The 23,392-nt window shown below is 42.8% G+C and overlaps 1 protein-coding gene and 1 long non-coding RNA gene across 3 annotated transcripts in view; both read right to left on the reverse strand.

Moving 5' to 3' along the window:
• Positions 1–1,876: 1,876 nt before the first annotated feature.
• PRELID2 (PRELI domain containing 2) overlaps positions 1,877–23,392 on the reverse strand; it is an 84,069-nt gene continuing 62,553 nt past the window's right edge. For both annotated transcript variants that reach the window (XM_081504981.1, XM_081504980.1), the window contains exons 6-7: positions 10,233–10,302; positions 1,877–6,225 (exon numbers count right to left, since the gene is read on the reverse strand). In XM_081504981.1, coding sequence (XP_081361107.1) covers positions 10,243–10,302 — 60 coding nt within the window. In that variant the 3' untranslated portion in view covers positions 1,877–6,225; positions 10,233–10,242. The remainder of the gene's footprint in view (positions 6,226–10,232; positions 10,303–23,392) is intronic.
• Positions 18,852–22,881, reverse strand: LOC145511534 (uncharacterized). Its single transcript, XR_014057925.1, has 2 exons — positions 21,829–22,881; positions 18,852–20,086 (listed from the first exon to the last, which is right to left on the reverse strand). It is a non-coding gene; the product is annotated as an uncharacterized LOC145511534 (long non-coding RNA).

Consider the following 23,392-nt stretch of genomic DNA (forward strand, 5'->3'; position numbering starts at 1 on the left):
CAAAGTTTTGAGTTAACAAAGCAGGTTGTGCGTGGTGGCATATTTTTAGGCTCTCTTTTCTTTTATTAGCATTTAAGAGACACTCGATCTATCTTTTTCTTAGACAATGAATTATATCTTTCTGAAGGACTAAAATCCCAGGTGGCGCAGTGGTAAAGAATCTGCCTGCCCGTGCAGGAGACACAAGAGACACAGATTCAATCCCTGGGTAGGGAAGATGCCCTAGAGGAGGAAATGGCAACCAACTCCAGTTTCTTGCCTGGAAAATTCAATGCACAGAGAAGCCTGGTGGGCTATAAAGTCCATGGGATTGCAAAGAGTCAGACATGATTAAGCACACACACAGGCAAAATATTAGGAAAAAAAGTTTCCATATTGCAAACTCCTTCTCCCAGCCAGCTTAAGGATAACCACATTACTTAGAATCCCGATGGAATTGCTGCAGCTGTTCGTGATCAGCTGAGGAGCTTGATGCAACCATGATGCAGGGGCTACAGCCTAGAATCTCTTGGGGGTGGAATCCAGGCATCAGAATTTTTAAAGCTCCAGGGGGATTCCAATTGACAGTCGAGGAATGTAAGCAATATTGCATTTTAAGTTAAATCTCTCTCAAGTGTTTCTATAAGTTAATTTTTATTCGGAGTCCTCGTCGCACTGGGTCTGTACTTCTTAGGACTCTACCCCTCTACCTGCCTCAGTCTCTCCAAGGCTTCTATGAAGGCTCCAGCGTTTTCAAGATGAGCCACAATTAGTTAGTATGACCTGCCCAGACATCAGGGAAACCGGGCACTGAAACTGCAGCCCCGAATTCAGGGATGTCCTCAGAGCAGGTTGTAGTAGTTAGAAAGGTCTGAAAGTAAAAGCCTTTTATGCTGCATATTGCTCCCTGCAGTCATGGTGCACTCCTGACGTGGCTCAGGGTAGGAAGTGGGCCCACACAGGGCAGCTCCACCTTTCTGTGTACAAGGCTGAGCCTGGAGAGAACTCATCTTCCAAAACATAGGATGTGCCCCACACTAATTCAGACATAATTACATAACCGTGCAAGCTGCTGGTAAGGCTGTGGACCATCGAGCTATACATTTTGTGCTGAGCTCTCCACTATGCATCCTGTGCTATTTTCTGCATCTTTTAATTAAATAAGCAATCATGGTGTGATTAACCCAAGTGATAAGTGTGTCTGGTCTTACCATCAAGCGGTGCCCACTACTGTCCTTTCTTAGTACAAGGAAGTGGTAAGCCTCTTGGAAACCCACTGGATCAAGTCAAAAAGAGAAGACAAATCCTGCCCTTCTGTTGCACACAGTAGGTGTTCAATAAGTGCTGGATGAACCAAGCAAGGATTCAACCCCTCAAGGCCCCCAGGGTCTAACAAAGGAAAGGCATCAACAGGGCTAGGACAGGGCACTTTGGAAACAAAGCACTGAAATCCACTTGCATAAATTCAAGTAAAAGGTGGACAGATACAAGGACAAAAGCAAATCTCATGTAAACAAAGTACAGAAAGTATAGCTGAGCCTCACAAACAGGTCAACAAGCAGCTGCTCTCTCTCTGCCTCCCCTCTAGGACCACATGACTTCATGGCTGTGCCTCATGCCTTCTCGCCCTGCAGAACTTCGTCCTTCGTCCTTCGTTCCATTAGCACAGGACCCATTTTCTCATCTGGTAAGAGCAGCCTCTGCTTGTTTCTGGCAGAAACAATGGCTCAGCTTGGGGGAGGCAGGGAACTAACATATCTGACTAGCCTAAAACTCTTCTCTGGGGTTGCTAAAAAGGACTAGATTACTACATTAGATTATCATCACTACAAATGATACACACAAGCTCTGCCGGGTAGTGTGATTCCCTCAAGAAATTAAAATTCACACATAAATATTAGTTGTGACACCTTTATTTCAGAAGGACGACAGGATCAAATTTCAAAGGGATATAACTAATTTGTAGCTCTAAATCACAGTAACACCAAATCAAAAACACTTTATCCCACACAGACAGTTGGCACAGAAATGTTCATTTGTAATCTACTTACATTTCACATTATAAAACTGTATATATAAGAACATTAACACAATTGGGGAGACAGCAGAGTACAGATCTAAGGACATCATTGGTAGCAATGTCTCAGTTATCTTGTGGTCACAGACCTGACAACTGCAGTTGAGGATCAGGAAGTAAGTTAGAGGAAGCTGCAGAGCCACTAAAATAACACAGCAACACTGATCCATTTCACTGTTAGAAATGCCTCCCAAAGACTCACTTGGTTCCGGTTTACTGCTACTTGACATACAGTATGCAATTAACAGCATTACCCAACCCCAGGTAGCAATGGAGAGTGAAGTTCATAGAGATACGCAGAGTTAAGGCAGCGAGACATGACAGGGAACAGTGACAGAAAAGAAGAAACTAGGAAAACCATGGTACAACTCAAGGAGCAGAGCTGTTCAGCAGAGGGGCTTTAACCAACCTGAACAGAACCTGAAAGAAGTCAACACATAAACGACCACCCTGAAATGAAATTCCTATCTTCAGTAGAGTCTGTTTACAAAAAGCAGGGAAATAGATACTAAATTAAGAGTTCCATGTAAATGGCTGAATTAGAGCAAAAAAGATGTGCGACTTAAAAAGAATAACCTTACTGAGAGAGTAGCATTGACATATAAACACTACCATGTGTAAACTAGCCAGCCAGCTGGAAGTGCTATGTAACACAAGGAGCTCAACTAAGCGCTCTATGATGACGCCCTAGAGGGGTGGACTGGGAGGGAGGCTCGGTGGGGGGACATACACATACATATGGCTGAGTCACAGTGCTGTACAGCAGAACTAACACAACATTGTAAAGCAATCATAGTCCAATAAAAAACAAAGAATAACCTTGAGTCGGCTATACCATGTGCCCATGATGTCTGATAAATGAGATATTACTACACAATACTGCTTATAAAATACACAAAGCAATTTATATCGAAAGAATATAGCACCTTTTGTAACCACATGACTGAAACCACAAAAGCTCATTCATGGTGAAAGCACCTCAATCATGTAGGGATAGCCTAAGTCAGCCTCTCTGTGCGTGAGAGCTTGATACTGTGTCCTGAGTGATCACCTGTATTAATCAGTGGGCCCAATCGACTATAAAGCCTTCTTACATGATAGACACACAAGCCACAAACACCTCTCTTAGATCACCGTTTCTCAAAATCTGGTCTGTGGAACAGCACAGCCAAATCTCCTGGTGAACTTGTTTTAAAATGCAGATCCCTGAGTCCCAACTGAAATTTCATGAATCACTGGGGCAGGCCCTCGGAACCTGCAGTTGAGCCCACCTCCTCAAGGATTTCTGGTACAAGCAGAAGCCTGAGAATGACTCTGATACAGCCTCACTTGTAGGTTCAGCAACCAGGCCAGGAGCAGACTGGCCAGGCCGGGGAGTTAACCCTGCCCACACATGTTCCTAATGTGCCCACAAGGCTATACTCCTGGTTTTGACATTTTATAGTCAAGTTAGACGTGGACTTCTCAATGTTGTATCATAGGAAAACGATTCTGACAGAATTAAAAAAAAAAATTTAACAAGCCCTAATTAATTTTAAAAGGAACATAAGATTTCGAAGCCATATATGTAAGCTTGAAGTAATGGATGCCCACGGGGAAAAAAAATAGTGAAGAAAAGTGTCTGATGCAAGTTCAGAGGACTGCTCGGAAATGAGGAGGAAAACACATGTGAAAGCAGTCTTGGAGGAGAGGCAGAGAGCAGCTTACATCCAGAATCAAGAAATGCAAATATCTCAAAAATTGGCTGAGATGTTTAAGCTGATCCTTAACATTCTTGAAGCAAAGGCTGGAAACTACCGGCAAACATGTTTTGTTTGGCCGGCACAATGTTTTAAACAATCCTGAATTCGTTGCCAACACATAAAAATCGGGAGGTTTTTTTTTTTTTAATTCTATCCTTTCCCAGAAAATTGGAAGAACAAGAAAAACCAGCCACTTGGCAGCACTGTGCTGAATTGGGCGGCAGCTGCCCACCTTTGGCCAGCCACATATTCCTGGGGTCTCTCCCCAGGGTCCACCAGCCTGCTTCATTCACCAGATCACTTGCCAGATCCTGCAGGCATTTGCATCGGCCGCCCCAGCTTTAAGGAATTAAGGCCGAAAGTCAGTCTCTCTGTGCTTTACTCTAACAGTAATTTCTACTACAAAGATGCTTTCCTACTTTGGAGGTGTTAAAAAAGGAATCAGATAATACCTGCAAATCACCTAGAAATCACTGTAGAGTTCGCGTCCTTAGCTGCTCATTGGAATCACCTATGGAGTTTTAAAAAAAAAAAAGCTGATGTTTGGGATCCACCCCTGGAGACTCTGACTTATTGGTATGGGATGAAAGCCCTGAGGCAAGATTGCAGAAAGCTCCCACGTGGTTCTAATTGACAGCCAAGGCTGAGAACTCCTGCCTTCAGGGAATGTGAAGAGTTACATTTATTCTTTTTTTTTTTTCTGGCCAAACCTGCAGCTTGCAGGACCTCAGTTCCCCGACCAGGGACTAAACTCAAGCCATGGCAGTGAAAGCGTGGAATCCTAACCAACAGGCCACTAGGGAACTACCAAAGTAATGATTATTCTAATATCAACTTCCAAATACAGGTTTCCCACCTCTCACCTCCATGATAACTCACATTATCTTTTACTTTTGGAAATGTGCCATTATTCCAAAAGCCTACGTTTTCAAACTGGAAAAGGTCAAAGCATGTTCCAATTTCCACCATTTACTTTCCCTCTGAACCCAACCAAACAATGAAACAGTAAGGAAATGAAGGGAAATTATCCTCAGACACAAATCTCAGGTAGCACAAACAGCTCAAATACCATAACAGGAGCTCACAGTGGCTGGCTTGTATTAAAAAAAAAGAAGAAAGAAAAATACAATTCCTCTGAAATTCATCAACGCACTAAATGGAAAATTTTAAAATATTAAAAAAAAAATGATTTCCCCAAGACTTTCTAGGAAATGGCCCAATTTTTATCTTAAAATGAACTGCAAATTATTGCCTCTCCTCAAGGTTTCGTTTAGGTAGTGCCCATTTACATTTTGGCTTGCGACCACAGGAAATGCAAACTACCAGCATCTAATTTTCAAACAGTAATACTACGTTACATTACATTGGAAAAGCACATTTCGAAAACGGTTTCACATAATAATGGCTTCTGTTTACTTCTGTGCACCAAAGAACATGCTAGGCACTTAATCACATGTTGTCCAATTGTTCCAACAACCTCATAAGGTTAACTCTATAACCCCATTTTACAGTTTTAAAAATGAGTATCAGAAAGACTTTAAACTACGTACATGATCATGGAGCTGCTAGGAGCCGCGTGTACGTTCAAACCCGCTTCTGTCCGTTTGGCTCCCAGACCTGCGCTTTTTATACCAAACACCCTGGTTTAATCATCACAAGTAGAAAGATCTGTGCCCGATTATCCCCATTTGCCCAGTGGAAAAAAAAAAAAAAAAAAAACCAAGAGGTCACGTGATCTGCTCGCCATCCCAGAATGAGTTAGAAGGAGCCAAGATGATAGTCCGCAGCCCCCTCCCCGCTACAGGTTGTGTTAAGGACCAATCACAGTTCACATTATAAAAGCTATGCTGGTGGCAGGTACATTGTACTGCTGGGTAGAAAAAATCAAGTGCTCCTGATTTCTGAGACTCTTCAACATTACTATGAATATGGCTTAACTTCAACACAGGTCTGGTGTATTTATGTCTGTTTCAGGCCACCCAAGAATCAGGTATCGGGTTTAACTCCTTTATTTGCCCCGGCATCCTCTTGTGAATTCTATGAGCCATGATGCAGAGAACAAGCAGAAACACGGAGCACTTTCCAGGCCTCTGGCCCATCCTTAGCTGCCCTGACACCATCACCAGGCAATTAGCAGGATGTCCTGATGAAGGACGGACATCACCTTCTCCGGGATTTTTTCTTTATTTGTAAAATTGCAGAGCTTGTGCCATAAGAATCAGCCAGAAGGTGTCAGTCAGCCCCACAAGAGCCTCTCTCTGGGGCCGACTCCCGGGGCATGGATCACGTGAAGTGCCAGCAGCAAGGTCTCCTCTTCTGTAAGCTGCCAACACCACATCCTTAAACAAGTATCTCTAAACCCGTGTCTTTGGATGTGTTGTGTCCGAGGAAAGATTCTCGAGCAGAAGTAGACACAACACGGCTTCCCTGCAAGAGAAAGCAAACAGGCTTTACCACCTAATAAACATATCTCAACAGTCAATACTTATTTGCCTGCTTTTTCTGAAGCAACTCTTAAGAGTCACTTGAATTCTATCACTATGGATAATTCTTAAAGAAATTGCATTTCTGCCTCCTAATGATCTTTGAACAAAGCAAGCACCTCATTTTATTAAGTTCAGCTACCCAGAGGAGCTGGTTGAAAGGGAAGTTAAGATATAGCAAAAACTGAGGTCTTAATCATTTCAATGTGAAAGAAGGCGACTATGTTATCAAACCTCACCAGGCCCGGCCTCCCAACTGCCAGCAGCAAGAACAAACGGATGTCAGGGCTATTTGTTTTCTTCAAAAATGACAGGAAATCAAAAATCTATCAGATGGATGTGTCAGCAGCACACCGCAAGCAGACTGGTTAGTGAGATTTACGCACCTCCCTTTCGGCTCAGGACAAAATCACCTTCTAAGCTTTCTAACTATCAACACCAACTAGAATACACATGCCACTGAGATATGGAAGCATTGTCAGTGTGAGGTGGTGCCCTACACAATGTGGTCAGGTTCTATGTGTGATTTTAAATTATGCACATTTGAAATGTGTAGTAGAATATAAAAATATTAAGCAACATCTCCTTGGACACATTTGTACAGACCCAATGGAATGCTTTTTTAAAACACTGTTAAGAACTGCAACATTCCAAAGCTCAAAATCTGAGTACACTGTACATGGCACCTACACTATCGCCACATCAGAGTGCTACCACCTGCTAAACAAAATCCCTATATTCCTACCCCACTATGCACGTGTACTAGAACTTTATGAAGCAATTTTAATGATCACTACTGTGGGTGTCTTAGCTCTATCGTTGTGATCATTTTAGTGCTTTTTCATGCCTTAAAATAACACCCTCCAACTGGTGGTCAGAGTTAACTCTCATGCTATTATTAACTTTGGACTAGAGGCAAGACGTGATCAAATGCTACATTTAAAACAAAACAAAGACCATACCACCACCAGGAGGCCACCTCATGCTAATTTAGGAGCCATCAAAGTCTAATCCCTGGGAGAGACAACTTTTCTTAAAGGGCCAGATGGTAAAAGATCTGTCACAGCTCTATGCTTCTGCTGTAGCTGGAACATAACCAGGAACATAGCTGTGTTTCAATAAAACTTTACTTACAAAAGAGGCCACAGGCTAGATTTGGCCCCTGGGTTACAGTTGGCTGACTTCTGCTCTTTAGCTATGGAGCTAATCCCCACCCCTCACCTCCCCCTCAGCCCTTTCTCTTAATGAAGCATTTTATTGCACATAAAAGGAAGTTTCCCTACCTACATTCTCCTACTCTGGTAAATGTAACTTTGAGAAAATAAAAAGTTCCATTAAGATAGGCATATTTCAAACTTGCCAAAATTTTGTAAAAACAGTCCAAAAATTGGGCTAAAAGGTGGGAGCAATAAGTTGGCAACAGCATTGCAGCAAAGACACTACAGGAACAGCAATGCCTCAAAATGTTCCATATCGTGTTTTTCATGATGCTTACCTAGCTGTATACATTTGTCAAAACTTACCGAGTCATACATTGAAATTAGTCAATTTAATTGTGCTGATGAAGTCAATTTAACTAAGCAATGAAGCCAATTTTGAAAAAAGTGTAAAGCCTTGGCCATAGCCCCTAATTTGCAGTGACTGTAGACCGCTGTGGCAAGAATATACAGTCCTTAATTCATATTTGCTCCTGAGAGAACTGGTCATAAATGATGACAGTCTGAACTATGTAAATCCTTCAGGAACTCTGTTGCATTAAAGGCATTAAATGCAGCTCTCCTGCACTCAACTCCTCGTAGCATCCAGACCTCAACTTCTTCACTTCAAGGAGAACTGGTTGTGTTTTAGAAACAACAAAAAGCCTCGAGTTCATGACTTAGCTCTCCACCACAGTAAAAGAAAAACCAAAAAACAAGAACATGGATCATTTAAGATGGGAGGTAATGCTCATTAAATTTCCTCTTTTTCACTATAACCCTTTAAATCAAAACCACAAGCTGATGATTTTAAACATGAGGTGTTGTTGAGTCTCAACCCCTTTCAGTCATCTTTGCTCCACTGTGAAGCCTGTCAACCTTCAACGCGGGGGAAGAAAAGATAAAGTGGCAAATAAGAAGAGGCTGAGATGCTAAAATCAGGGAAAAGCCACACATAGAAAATTACTCCTCCTCTGATTAAAGTTGATGGAAGATGTACACAATAATTTCAAAACACCAGCTATCAGCTTTTGCGGGGTCCTTGCATTTCATCTGTATCCAACTCCATCATGGGAACTTATTTAAAGCAATCGTTCTTAAAGTGTGGTCCCTGGACCAGCCTCACCAGCATCCCCTGGACTCTGGTCAGAAGCACAAAGCCCCAGGCTCCGCCCAGACCTCCTGAATCAGGAACTCAGAGTGGGACTCACCCCTCTGTGTTTACCAAATTCTCCACATGATTCTGACGCTCACTAAAGTTTCCAAATCAATGATTTAAAGTCTGAAAACCAATATATTCTTGTACGTGGAGTTTCTCATTCTCTAATTAACCTGACTTTCGATTCCACCCTGCAGGGCAAGATGGGCTCTGTGCCCAAGTGCACAAGCACCAGAGATGCTACGAAAGCCTCACAGAGGCCAGTCTGGAAAACAGGGGGGTGTGGCCAAGTTACTCTCCACAGCTTTCCCAAGGACAGAGCAGATGTGGGAGCACACCACATGTCGATTCCATGCCAACATTTTTTGAGCACCTGCCATGTGCCAGGCTTTCACTAGATGAAAGTATCTTGCTTAGTTCTTCCAGTAATAAATAGATGTATCAGTGTGTGTTAAGTATACAGAGGTTTACTATTCATCAGAATGGAGTCAGACTTGCAAACAAGCAGAAACCCTTTATAATTCTCCAATCCTCACGCACAGGCCTGGCCAGCATGCTTTGAATGCTGAGGTTCTTGTATACAAATGTTCCTTTCGCTTCTTCTTTGGTTAACTGTTCTCAAACTTTATTGGATATCAAAGTTAGAGACCAGGTTGTTTATACAAGACCATGTATACTCTAGTTTAAAGCCAACATAAGGAACTTTGAGGTAATTCTGAATTACCCATGACAATGTTTGCTCTACTCAAAGGGTTTACCTTCTCTCAGATGTTAAAAATCGAAGTCCAATAAATCGTGTAAGATGCAAATCCACTGACTTATATTAGGCTTTTAGTCTCTCAGATAACTTTCCCTTCCCAGTTCTGCCCTTCCCAGCAAGCATGCCATTCTCCTTGATGTAGATAATAAAAACTTAAGGAACTGTAAAGGAAGGACTTCTGGAATCCCCCTGCTTATCTGTTAACCCTACATCACTCGCCCTGAAAGTGGCACGTGCTCCAGCACAAGTACTCTCTCTTCCATCCTCTGCCCATGGCAGACATTGCTAATCAATCACAACACTCTTATCCAGAGCCCAAGAGTTATTCTCTAGGCCTTGGAATCCTCCTCAATAGCATTTCAGACAGCCACCCCCAATCGGCAGGAGTACACATGACTGATGAAATATTTGTATTTCACTGGTCAATCAACATGCCCCTTTCTTATTTTTTTTCCTGCTCCAAATACAGCTTTAAACCCCTGCTTTCACTGTTCTTGGGACAATAAAATTAAGCTTCAGGTAATTCTGAACTGTAGTCTCTACAAACCTATGCTACCTTGAGGGTGGCAATCACGGAGGATTGTACTGAGCAGTTTAAACAATCTAAGAGCAGTTGTAACCCAGCATGTAGTACAAAACTGCTCTGAAAATCAAAGAACCAAGCAAATAAAGGTATACAGAACAGATAACAAAAACACTTGCAAGAAGCATCCTGTGAGTATAACTGGGAAACATACAGCATGCATAGCCCAGGGAAGCTGATGCATAATACTTAAGCTTATAAGCATGAAGACATGGCTTGAGAAAATAATTCTGATTTTGCTTTTGGTACTCACTGGTGATTCTTTATTCAGCTAAGGGGGCACCACACTGTTCCTTTAGCAGCATCTCCATTATTCTAATTCCCTATGGAGAGAAGAAAGAAACATCAAAATGCCACATTTCACGGACAAGCACATTTACATTTATCACAACCTTTCCCTTCAAGGAATCCAAGCAATGGCCATGGATTCATTTCAGGAAAGTAGGCGTGTAGTCATATCTCACATTTTTATAATATTCCATTCAGCAATTTTATATACATTATCTCCACATGTGTTCGGAACTACTTGGGGAAACAGGCAGAGCAGAGCTGTGAATCTTCCATTTTAAACATAAGAAAGCAATTCAAGCGACTTACTGAAAGTGATCCAGCTACTCAGTGGCACTGTTAGAGCTGGAATAATCATGGTGATAGTTAATACTACACTAGTGACATCGGAGATCACAGATCACCGTAACAGGTATAGTGATGATGAACAAATCAGTAATTACTGAAATGTGACACAGAGACACGGAGTGAGCAGATGCTGTTGGAAAAATGATGCCAAAAGACTTGTCTGGGAACTTCCCTGGTGGTCCAGTGATTAAGAATTTGCCTTCCAATGCAGGGGACATGGGTTTGATCCCTGGTCAGAGAACTAAGATCCCATGAGCCACAACCAGAGAAGCCTGCATGCCACAACAAAGACCCAGCACAGCCAAAAAAAGACTTGCTTGATGTAGGGTGGCCACAAACCTTCAGTCTATAAAATGTGCAATATCTGTGAAGTGTGATAAAAGGAGGTATGCCTGTGTTTACTCAATACACAAGTGCTCAACTCGCTGCTAAGGTCTGCATGGGCGTCATCTGGTGCACGGTTATCGGTGGTGGGTACAAGGTGCACTACGGAGATCCTCCCCCTTCTCCAGCACCACAGGCAGCTGACGGCACACAGCCACCCTCAGCCAAAGGGAGCTGCGGTAGCTGAGGTCATGCCCATCTCCAGGGGTGGCCCTCATCGGATGGCTGGCCAGTATAAGGCAGAAAGACCCAGCCCCCCGCATCAATTTGGGACAACTCTGAAGGGCATCCCATTGCCACAGCTCCCCATGGGATCAGCTGAGACCTTCATCACGACTGCACTGCACTTCACGGTTACCTTCTGCCCACTTCCCTCACTCCCTCACAAGAGTTGTTCCCAAGAGCCCACTCCAACGACCCTCTGCACAAAAATCTCCATCTGAGCCTGTGTCCGAGAGCCCAACCTTGTTTAATACACACAAAATTCCTGAACACACACCCTCATTTTACTGATGAAGAAAACAGACATTCAAAGAAGGTTTAGTAATTTCCTCCACATTATACAGCTATTAAATAATAAAGCCAGAGGAAGAACACAGACACTGAATTCTGGTTTCAGGGGCACCCCTTAACATCACAAGGCTCACACCAAGGCTGAACACATCAAGCTGCTGCTGGTCAAGTTCTACCCTGAAGGAAAGAAGAGAGCAGATACTCCCTCTTTCCTTCTTCAAGAACAAGTTCTGTAGATCAGAAGCTACACTTTCAGATGGAAAGGCAGGGTTGTGATGTAATTATGAACTGGAGTGTTAAGGAATTCAAAGCTGGGTTATCAGAAATGGGACACACTGCACTCAGGGACAGGACCGAGGATAACAGTGAGCAACGCTGGCTTAAATTGCAGGCTCAGGCCCCACACAGCAAGGCTTTGATTCCAGAGGACTCTAGTAGACCCCAGAGTGCTGCATCTTTAACTGGCGCTTCCCACAGTCAAGTGGGGCTGAGAAACACTGAGAGGACCTACAGGAGACAGAGAGGGACTTCCTACTCGGGGTTCGTTCTGAGCCACAGGAGGGGAATGCATCTCTAGAGAAGACAGCACAATATACTGAGTACTCAAGTACACTGAGGCCTTCCCTGGTGGCTCAATGGTAAAGAACCCGCCTGCAATGAAGGAGACATAAGTTCAGTCCTTGGGTCGAGAAGATCCCCTGGAGAAGGAAATGGCAACCCACTCCGGTATTCTTGTTTGGGAAATCCCATGGACAGAGGAACCTGGTGGGCTATAGTCCATGGGGTTGCAAAAGAGTAGGACACAACTTAATGACTAAACAACAACACCAAAAGTATACTAAACAAAAGGTAACATTTCCTTGAGGTTTCCAGAGGTCCTTCAGATTTCTAGCTGTTGTTGTTGTTCTTCAGTCGCCCAGTCATGTTCGACTCTTTGCAATCCCATGGACTGCAGCATGCCAGACCTCCCTGTCCCTCACCATCTCCCAGAGTTTGCCCAAGTTGATGTTCATTGTATCAATGATGCCATCCAGCCATCTCATCCTCTGACGCCCTCTTCTCCTTCTGCCCTCATTCTTTCCCAGCATCAGGGACTTCTCTAATGACTCAGCTATTTGCATCAGATGACCAAAATACTGGAGTTTCAGCTTCAGCATCAGTCCTTCCAATGAGTATTTAGGGTTGATTTCCCTTAAGATTGACTGGTTTGATCTCCTTGCTGTCCAAGGGACTCTCAGGAGTCTTCTCAGCACCACAAATACAGCCACTATCTTGGAAGGAAGAAATATTAACTAAAGGATCTTATTGATGCCAAGAAGCATGGAGAATGGGGCAAACCAAAACATCAGACTATAGGGCCAGGAGCCCTGCTGAGTATTCTGCTGGGTACCTCAGGCTCCTCACTTTTGCCAAGGCATCATTTAGACCAGAGAGTTTAGGGCACCTGGAGGCTGACTAAACAGTGTAGCTGCACACCAGAATTACTAGGGGCGCCCACAAAAGCAAATACAGATTGCCAGCCCTACCCAGATTCCTACAATTGAACTTTCAAGGCTAAGCATGGAGTCTGCAGACAGTCCTCTTGTGGTTCTGAAGTAGGACTCGTTCAAATACAAGAATTTGTTAAAAAAAAAAAAACACGCAGCTGGATACCACCTCCAGACACTGATGAAACAATTGTCCTTAATCATTTCTGAAGATATAGCACATACTCTTAGAGCTATTTACCTTTTTAATTAGAGGGAGGGGTTGGAGATGAAACAACCAGTGGAATGACATTTAAACTAATTCTTAATCTAAGATCTGAATTGTGCTCATTTCTGCTCTTACTCATTCAACAACAGAACCAGTTCACAAATATTTACTGGGCTCCTGCCCATGTGCACTGGAGAGTAAACGGTGAACAAATCTAAGTCCCTGCCTGCGTGGAACATAAGGACTAGTAGATTTCATTCCCCTTGTCTGGTTTTTTTTTTCCCCCTTTGGTTCAACAAACCCCTGAGCAACAATTAAATGCCTTCCTTCTCTTTTCAGGATGAATAAAAACGGCCATGTTAATTCTGTTGCAAGCTTCTTTTTATAGAGTCTAGTCGGTATGTCTTTAAAACCAGAAACGCAGACTCCTTCCTTAGAAGTGAGCACCAGTGAACTCTTCCCATCTGTCTAAATTAAGAACGCCGCCACTTACTGAGCCGAGAGCTAGCTGACGTAAGTGAAGACTTTGGGGTTTGCCTTGGGAATTGAAAGACATTATTTATTGAATCAATTAAGCTTACAATGTGACAGTTGATTTTCTTTCCCTTTTACCCCCTCTTTCACATCACTTCAGTCTTTTTAAGTAGAACAGTTAGAAATAGAAGGTGGAGAACAAGGGCAAATAGAGAGAGACCCATAAAATGAATTAAAAACAAAAAAGGCCTGCCAGGGAGGCCCAGCCATTATTTAGTAGTCTCTTCGGTAAGGAGGGACCAAATCAAAACCCAATGGATAGAGTCTTTGCAAATAAAGTCTCTTAAAAATCCAACTCCCAAGAGATCAGGCTTAAAGTGGCTAAATTTACACCACTCATCACACAATGATGCCTGAAATGCAGAACAAACATTACTTGGACCCACCTTTATAGATAGAGCTTAACTTAAAAGCTTTTTGGACTGATAAGCCATAAAGCAGCTTGATTTTATTATTTCCTTCCCCTCTGAGAATTTTTTTCCCCCTGTTCCCAAGCCATCTTTCTCTATTTGCCAATGTACAGACATGGGCACCCTCCCACTCTCATCTCCCTCATTCCAGGGCCACGCTGGCCAGACGGGTCCCCACTGAGGAGACCCAGAGTCACATTTTTCAAATTCAAAACACTTCACAAATTCCCCCGTTCTCAGAGCGTTTGAGAAAGCTGATTATTACAGAAAATGAAAAGCTTGCCTGAAGAGGAGGCAGAGAAAGTTACTAAAGGTGGCTAGATCCAGACAGTATATTTATTTTATTATCCAACAGATGCTTTCCTTAAGAAGCTCTGACTTAAATCCAGGAGGTTCTGAAGAGGCTGGCATGAAGGAGGACCGCAGAAGCTGCAGTTTGAGGAAGACCGAAGCCTGACTGTGAGTGCGACATACAGAGTGAAGTGAAGGTCCAAGCAGAGGGGAGAGAGGAATATCAGACCTCACAAAAACTACAAAGTCCTCAGGGGATTCCCTGGTGGCCCAGTGTTCAGGATTCTGCACTTCCAATGGCAGAGGCCTGGGTTTGATCCCTGGTCAAGGAACCAGCTAAAAAAAATCACAAAGTTCCAAAGCAGTTCTAAAGACACATCTGTAGGGCGCTCTTAACAAAAGAGCTGCTCACCTAATTATCACAATAATAAAAGATTGGTCATAATTAGATGAAGAATAACTATTGGTGTACTTCGTGTTTAACCAGAAGCTAGGTACTGCGATAACCAGATTAAGCACTGGAAGACCTCTCCTCCCGCTGCTGAAAAGAAAGCTGTCTTGCACATCATGGCTTTGGAATAAGTACCAGGGACAGTATTAGCGCCCATTGAGTATAAAAGACTGCACTGATGCTGTGAGGAATGAGATGTATGTAAGGCATGATGCTTCTGTTCAAGGGGTCATCGATTTCGTGAGAGGAATTACAAGGAATGCAAAATAACTGAAAAACAAGACAGCCTCTGAGAAGCATTACCATGTTTGAAAAAACAAAAAAAGTTCAATGGAAGAAGGGAAGTAGAGACTGATCCTGCATGAAGGGAGGACCTAGAGAAGCTGCTGGAAGATGAATGGTTTGAACAAGACCCAAGCCTGGCTGTGAATGTGACATACAGAGCGAGGGGAATGTCAAGCAGAGTGGGGACTAACAACAGGCATGGGGGTGGGAACATCAGTGCTCGCGAGCGGTTAAGTGTCTGCCTTCCTGAAGGGGGAGGAAGTGGACTGGATGCAGCAGGAATGAGAGTATTACACTTTGCTTGTTTCCACACCCACCACCACCACCTGCTCACACACACCCTTCCTCCCACCTCAGCTCTGCTCTTTCCTGGAAGAGACAAAAGCACATACAACATCCCACAAATAGCCCTGTAATTATGCAACAACACTCAGATTTAGGGCCGAGTCCAATTTAACTGTGAAACTTTGGGCATTTTACTTAGATTCTCTAATCATCAACTGTCTCATCTTTGAAGGGAGATAATGTAGTAACATAGGCTTGTTGTAAGAATTAGTCAAAATAATGTTTGATCTGGTTACCAGAGTACCCAGCTTCTGGTAAATATTCAGTAAATAAATAGTTGTTCATCTAAATCTCTTTCATGATCACCAATGGCAACCCACTCCAGTGTTCTTGCCTGGAGAATCCCAGGGACGGGGGAGCCTGGTGGGCTGCCGTCTATGGGGTCGCACAGAGTCGGACAAAACTGAAGCGACTTAGCAGCAGCAGCAGCAGCAGCAGCAATCTTACTAGAATGCAAATTCCACAAGGCCTTGTCTGTCTAGTACAAGTTGCGACCCCTAGAAGAACAATGCTCAGTACACACAAGGCCTGCAGTGAATGTCTACTGAATGAATGAATCTATCATTCAACCAATTAATCATCGGTTTACAAGGCTACCACATTAGATGAGAAGGTGCTCAGAGACAGGGAACAACAGTTACTTACATTTGAATCTTTATTGTCTAGTGCAGAATTTGGCACAAAATACATGCTCAATATTTATGAATCATAAGGCTGATCAACTGATTAGTTCTGAATGCCAGGCTGATGAGTGTTAGTTTTGGAATTATAGTGCGATCAGCCCAGTAGTTAGCATCCTAGAAAGTGTGCTAAAAGGTCAGGATAATACGAGTTGCCATAGGAAATGAAAAAAAAAAACAAGGAAAGAATAGAAGTATGAACGATAAAAGGGAGGGAATGTTGTGGAAAGAGCTGACAGTGGAGTGGGGGGACTGAAAATGAGACCTAAAGCATCTGGATTAGCCAAGAGGAGCTAGAAAGCGAGGTCATCCCAGGTGCTGAGTGTACATTATAAAACCACTCACCTCCTGTTAAGAACGCATGCAGCAAGTTTACTTTAAAAACCTCACTTCTCTTGATTCTCAACTTTTTTAAGCTGGTTTACGCAAAACTTTCCCAGAATCTTTTTATTTACTTTATGTAGAATCATAACAGTACCAATAAAAGGCAGAATAAGAAAATGTTGCTTTCCCTGCTTCAGTGTTCCACTGCTTTTATAATAAAATTCACCTTCTTTACCATGGTTAGAAGGCTCCAGGTGATCTGCCTCTAGCCCACTTCAACTGCAGAAAGGAAGGAAGGAATGAGGAAGGCGGATGGGGAGGGAGGGAGAGACAAAAAAGGGAGGAATCCACATTTGGTAAGAGAGACACTGCTCAATGCTTCTCCAGGAAAAGATCTTTTCCACAATAAAGTGTCTTTTATTCTGAGGCTTTTATATTTAGCATTTCTCATTTATTAAACTGGGATAACACCAGACTACTGTAAGAGTTAAAATGTCCTGGCACATACCGTGTGCCAGGCACTGTGCTGAGTGTTTTCTCTGCATTGGCTTATTTTACTCTCCTATCTGCCTTAGAGATGCTTTTTTTTGGATGAGCCCCAAGGCTCATCTCGATTTCACCCAAGACAATCAGGATTAACTCTGAATATTCATTAGAAGGACTGACACTGATGCTTCAGCTTTAGTACAATACTTTGGCCACCTGCTGCGAAGAACCAACTCACTGGAAAAGACCCTGATGCTGGGAAAGGTTGAGGGCAGTAGGAGAAGGGGGCGACAGAGGATGAGATGGTTGGATGGCATCACTGCTTCAATGGACATGAGGAGTTTGAGTAAACTCCGGGAGATAGCGAAGGACAGGGAAACCTGGTGAGCTGCAGTCCACTGGGATGCAAAGAGTCAGACACGACTTAGTGACTAAACAACAACAATCAGGATTAAGAGTCCAGGATTCAGGATCCTAGAACACCGGAGGGCTGTAGGGTTTTAATGAGTCTGCATGCATTAAGGCACCTAGTATGATGTTGGGTACACGGCAAGAGTTTTTCTTCCTTTCCCTATCGATCCTGCTCAAAAAGCCTGATATATATATATATATATATATAAGTCAGATATTTCAGCCCTACACCCAAACTAAACGACAAGATTCTTAATACACAAATCAATATTTAATCACATCTACAAATTATTTTAAATACAATGCTTTTCAAGTAGCAATATCCTAACAGACTGTATGACTTCAGTATCATTTTCCCACAAGGGCTAATAAACTCTTGAGTAAGATTCATTTTTATTTTGGTAAGTAACTCAAAATTCTTAGGTGTAACTGCAGAACATTAAATTGATTCAATAGTTCAGATGCCTCTGCTTCACATTATAAATTTTCCTCTCTTCTTCAAAAGAATATTTAATCTCAGATTTGTAAAGGAAAAGAATATATCCCCAAATAATAAAAATCTAAAAACTTGCAAAGGACACTGTATTATTTAGTCCAGATAAGAAACTCTCAGCAAAGAAAGGAAAGTGGCCCATCTAGTTAGGGAGTTGTCCTGGGATCAAGTATCACAATGAAAGATAACAGAGCCTTTTCCATATTGCCAATTTGCAAATGATCCTTGACTTGAAATAAACCTTTTAGTGGCTAAAGGCCTTCAGTCATTGGTCTCCCACACTCCAATGTGACTCGATAAGTGTATTTTAATTTTTAATTTTTTTAAATGTGACTTGTATATAATTTCAGTTTTCCTTAGACTTCATGCAAAATATGGCTTGTTCATATGTATCTGTTGGATATAATTAGCAGTAATTTTTTTACTTAGTCGTGTCTGACTCTTTGCGACCCCGTGGACTGTAGCACACCAGGGTCCGCTGTCTACAGGATTTTTCAGGTAACCACTGGAGTGGGTTGCCATTTCCTCCTCTAGAGGATTTTCCAGACCCAGAGATCAAATCTGCATCTCCTGTGTCTCTAGCATTGCAGGTGGATTCTTTACCTGCTGAGACATCAGGGAAGCCCAGTGATTTTCTTAAACATCAGGCTACCCTCCCATCCAGTGCCACATCCACCTATGACATTTCTGACAACTGATCATCTTGCTTAGAAACCTCCACTGATGGGTGCTCTGTACTCCTTATTCCTTCTATCTCAGGCCTCATTACAACACAATCTTCCTTACATTGAAGCAGCACTGGCTTGGTGCCTGGCACCAAAGGGTCCCAGTACCAAGTCTTGTGCCAACTCTTATCCTACCAAATAAAAGACAACAGGGTTCCTATCAATTCCCTTTATTAGCCTTTTTTTTTTTTTTTTTGCTATTCATCAGATTTTTATGCTCAGTCATAACTTCCCCTTGTTTTTTCCCCATTCTGAGAGAGACAATGGCTAACAGCATGCTTGTACATTTAATTAATGAACTATCTCTAAAAGAATAAATAAATCCAACTGTCGCCTAGATAATAGATAAATCCAATGGATGCCCAGACAATTTTCTTTTAATCTTTTATCTCTACTCTTCTACTTCCCCTAAATTCTCAAATTTCTATAGTAGCCTTCTTTACAAGCAGGGCCAGTCTGTTGACTTTGAATTATGTATTTTCTTTGAAAAAAATATAATTTTCCAAAGCCTTATTTTGGTCAAAACCATATCCCACCAAAGTCTGTGACTTCCCTGGTGGTCCAGTGGTTAAGAATCCACCTTGCAATGCAGGGGACATGGGTTCCATCTCTGGTTGGGTAACTAAGATCCCACAAACTGTGGAGTGACTAAGCCCACTCACTGCAACTACTGAACCTGTGCACCCCAATGGAGGATCCCCATGACATAACGAAGACCCCTCGTGCTGCAGCTAAGACTTGACACAGCCAAAAAAAAAAACAACCAATCAACCCATATTTCACCAGATCTCAACAATACAGAGGCTAACAATTTATCTGGGGCTTACTCAATGCTGTGGGGCTTTGCCCACATTACCACATTTAATCCTCTCAACAGTCCTACAAGGTGATATTTCTACTCTCACCATTACAGGTAAGGAAACTGGGCCTGAATAGGTTGTTCAAGGTCACACGGCTAGTAAGTAGCCAACCGGGAATTTAAACCTGGATCTCTCCCACTTTTTCCACAATGGGTACTCACAGTGCATCTGTGTCTGTGAAACGGGAGGAGGGAAGAGAACACACACACACACACACACCCTTGTAGGATCACTGTGAGGATTCAAAGAGGCAACACACAAAGCTGCTGACACATGACATAGTGTCGTTAAGCACTGCTTTCCATTCCCCCTAGGGCCTGGAAAGTAGCTACTGATTTCGTTATGGACCTAAATCTGACTGGGGGCCTCACAAACTTAAAGAACTTTTGCATCTATATGTGCTACCTGGTATTGTGGGCACCCACAACAAGGGAGCCTCCTTTAGTTGGTGGTCAGTGACCTGGAGGAAATGTAAGCAGGGGCCCACGCTGTGCTTGTTCATATCTTATGAACACAGAGCATATTTCACTTGCTCTCGACGTCACCTCTAAGAGTTAATAATACTGCTGCCTGATAACCCTGAGCTCAGCAGGGTAAACCAGCCTTCCTAGGTCACAGAAGTCATCTGCAAGAGAGACAGAACTAGGTAGAATCTAAGCCTTTTGACAGAACTAATCACTGAGAGGCTGGGGCCCCAACGGGCTGTGCTGAGCACATTACAGGCATTGTCTTATTTAACCCTCAAACCCAACCGATGACACAGAAACATGTGTACTTGTCCTCAGGTGCTCAGTCATGACCGACTCTTTTCGACCCCATGGAATGTAGCCCGCCAGGCTCCTCTGTCCATGTGATTTTTCAGGCAAGAATACTGGAGTGGGTTTCCATTTCCCTTTCAGGGGATCTTCCTGAACCAGGGATTGAACCCACATCACCTGCATTGGCAGGCGGATGCTTCACCACTGAGCCACCTGGGAAGCCCCCGAGGAAAGCGAAATTCAGACGGGGAAGGAACTAGATCAAAGGCTCTTAGCTAGGAAGTGCAGAGTCCAGAGTCACACCCAGGTTTTCTGTGACTCTAAGCCCTAAACACACCACCTCCCTAAAGAGATTTGTTAAGTTTCCTGTTTGTCATTTTTTCACCTTGGGCATAGTCCTTCCTACCGTCACAAAGTTATTTCTATCTCTATCTGGGTGGTTTTAATCTTACAAATTTAGGGGAGGCAGGTGAAACCAAATTATATACTGTTCTTGGACCTGTCCTAAGAATAAAAATACCTCACCACAGCTCCAAATCCATTTCATGTTCTCTTGATAGCAAGTGAAGCTCCCTCGTGCACCCTGCAGAAATCAGCGGATACACTTGGGCACTGGAAGCGCTTCTGTTTCAGCACAGTGTCTGCTGATTAGAACTCCTTGCTTGATCGTCAAATGCCAACCCGGAGAGCTCTTACTTCCCCTGAAGGGCCTTTCAGTGCTAAGCATGATCATTGTTTCTTGGGGACAAAACCGGAGACCGGCTAATGAGGAATCAGGTTACAATTTGGCCAGCGTCCAAGGGAACATGAGCAACAGAGATTTAACAGCTCCCCTTCACTGCCCATCCTTCACGTGGCCTGGGGAGTGGCAGAACCGTAAGTCCACAGCACGTTTAAGAAGAGATGCTTTTTTTTTAAAGCATTTAATTTCACAAAACAAGAGCAGCCAGGACAAAAGCTACATATACATGTCTAAAAGAGGAAAATCTCTATACACAAAAAACAATCTAAAGATAAACCACCTGCTGTTTTTTAAGCATCAATCATTTGCAGAGGGAGAAGGCACTGGCACCCCACTCCAGTACTCTTGCCTGGAAAATCCCATGGACGGAGGAGCCTGGTAGGCTGCAGTCCATGGGGTCCCAGAGAGTCAGACACGACTGAGCGACTTCACTTTCACTTTTCACTTTCATGCATTGGAGAAGGAAATGGCAACCCACTCCAGTATTCTTGCCTGGAGAATCCCAGGGATGGGGGAGCCTGGTGAGCTACCGTCTATGGGGTCGCACAGAGTCGGACATGACTGAAGCGACTTAGCAGCAGCAGCAGCAGCAGCATTTGCAGAGGGGGGAGAAAAAATACTGGGTAGCACTTATAGATGCAAAAGTTCTTTAAAATTCCCAGGCCCTGTAATGAATTGATGTGGGGAAAGGAGAGACTGAAGAAATGGAAGTAATAACATAGCTGATACTTGTAAAAGTTGCTCTAATATTTCAGCTGCTAACTAAACAGGGCATTATTGGTTAATCCTTAGGTGCATACCCTTTGTACTGTTCGGTCCCAGATACTCCTGTGTGGATTAATAACCCCCATGTGGATAATGTTCTAACTCTAACAGCTGTCTTGAATGTTAATTAAATCTAATAAAATTCTTCCCTTCAATTAAAAAATCTGAGGCTTGTAAAAAATATATTCAAACACACTGCACTCGGTGAACTGCAAGAGTAGAATTCCTCTTAAATAAGCAGGGTGGTAAGTGATTCTGCCTCTTGTTCTGAGGCTGATGCAAAATGCTCAGGGCTGAGGGACAACTCTGATTCACACCTTGTTTGAGATTTGGTCAACAAAGTCAGGCTCCTTGGGAAATCATTTGTTAGACTGGCTGGAGCGTAAAAGGGTACACTGTGAGAAAAGTTAAGATTAGTGGGAATATGCAGCCTAGTCATCAAGTGTTCAGACTCAGGGTCTGACTGCCTGCTTTGAACAAGGATTCTACCACTCACTAGCTGTGTGATCTTCGGCAAGTCAACTCACTTCACTGAGCCTGCTCATCTATAAAAATCATACTTATCTCAGAATTGTTGAGCAAGTGGGAGGAGCTAATGCATGTACTGTATTAAGTATGATGCCTGGAGCAAGAACATGTTCAACAAAAGATTACTTGCTACTGTTTTCTTTCCTGTTGCCCCAAGAGATAAAAAGTTTCTCTGCTTTTAAGATTTTTTAAAAGATAATACAATGGAAATATTAAGCAGTCTTACTACTTTTGGAAAATACACAAGGATATACATTTCTTCACTAATTCACTAAATGTTTATTGGGCACTAACTGTGTGCTAGATACTGAAGATAAAGTGGTAAGATCCACTCAGAAGCCTGTTGTTCAGTGAGGGAGACATAAAATACATTCAAAGGGTTATGAAAATACTCACAAACAAATATGGATAAAGAAAATGTGGCACATATATACAGTGGGATATTACTCAGCCATAAAAAGGGAATGAAATTGTGCCACTTGCAGAGATGTGGAGGGACCCAGAGACTAGTATACAGAGTGAATTAAGTCAGAAAAACAAATATTAGCACATATATATAGAATTAGAAAAAGACTATAGATGAACCTATTTGCAAAAGCAGAAATAGAGACGCAGAGACACAGAGAATATATGGACACCAAGGAGGAAGAGGAGGGCATGGGATGAACTGGGAGAGCTGGATTGACATATATCGGCATAGACTATTGCTACTGTGTATAAAGTAGATAACTAACGAGAACCTGCTCTAGAGCACAGAGAACTCTACTCAGTGCTTGTGGTGACCTAGATGGGAAAGAAATCCAAACAGGGGTGATACACGTAAACATATTTATTCACTTTGCTGTACAGCAGAAACTAACACAACACCATAAAGCAACTATTTTGTTGTTTGTATAATCGCTAAGTCATGTCCAAATCTTTTGAGACCCCATGGACTGTAGCCCGTCAGGCTCTTCTGTCCAAGGACTTGCCAAGGAAAGTATAGTGGAGTGGGTTGCCATTTCCTTCTCCCTGGATATGGGAAGGAAATCCAAAAAACAGGTGATAAATGTAAATATATCTGATTCACTTTGCTATACAGCAGACATTAACACAAC

This window comes from Giraffa tippelskirchi, chromosome 6, assembly GCF_054371585.1.
Source record: "Giraffa tippelskirchi isolate mGirTip1 chromosome 6, T2T-mGirTip1v1.2.pri, whole genome shotgun sequence".
Classification (NCBI taxonomy): domain Eukaryota; kingdom Metazoa; phylum Chordata; class Mammalia; order Artiodactyla; family Giraffidae; genus Giraffa; species Giraffa tippelskirchi.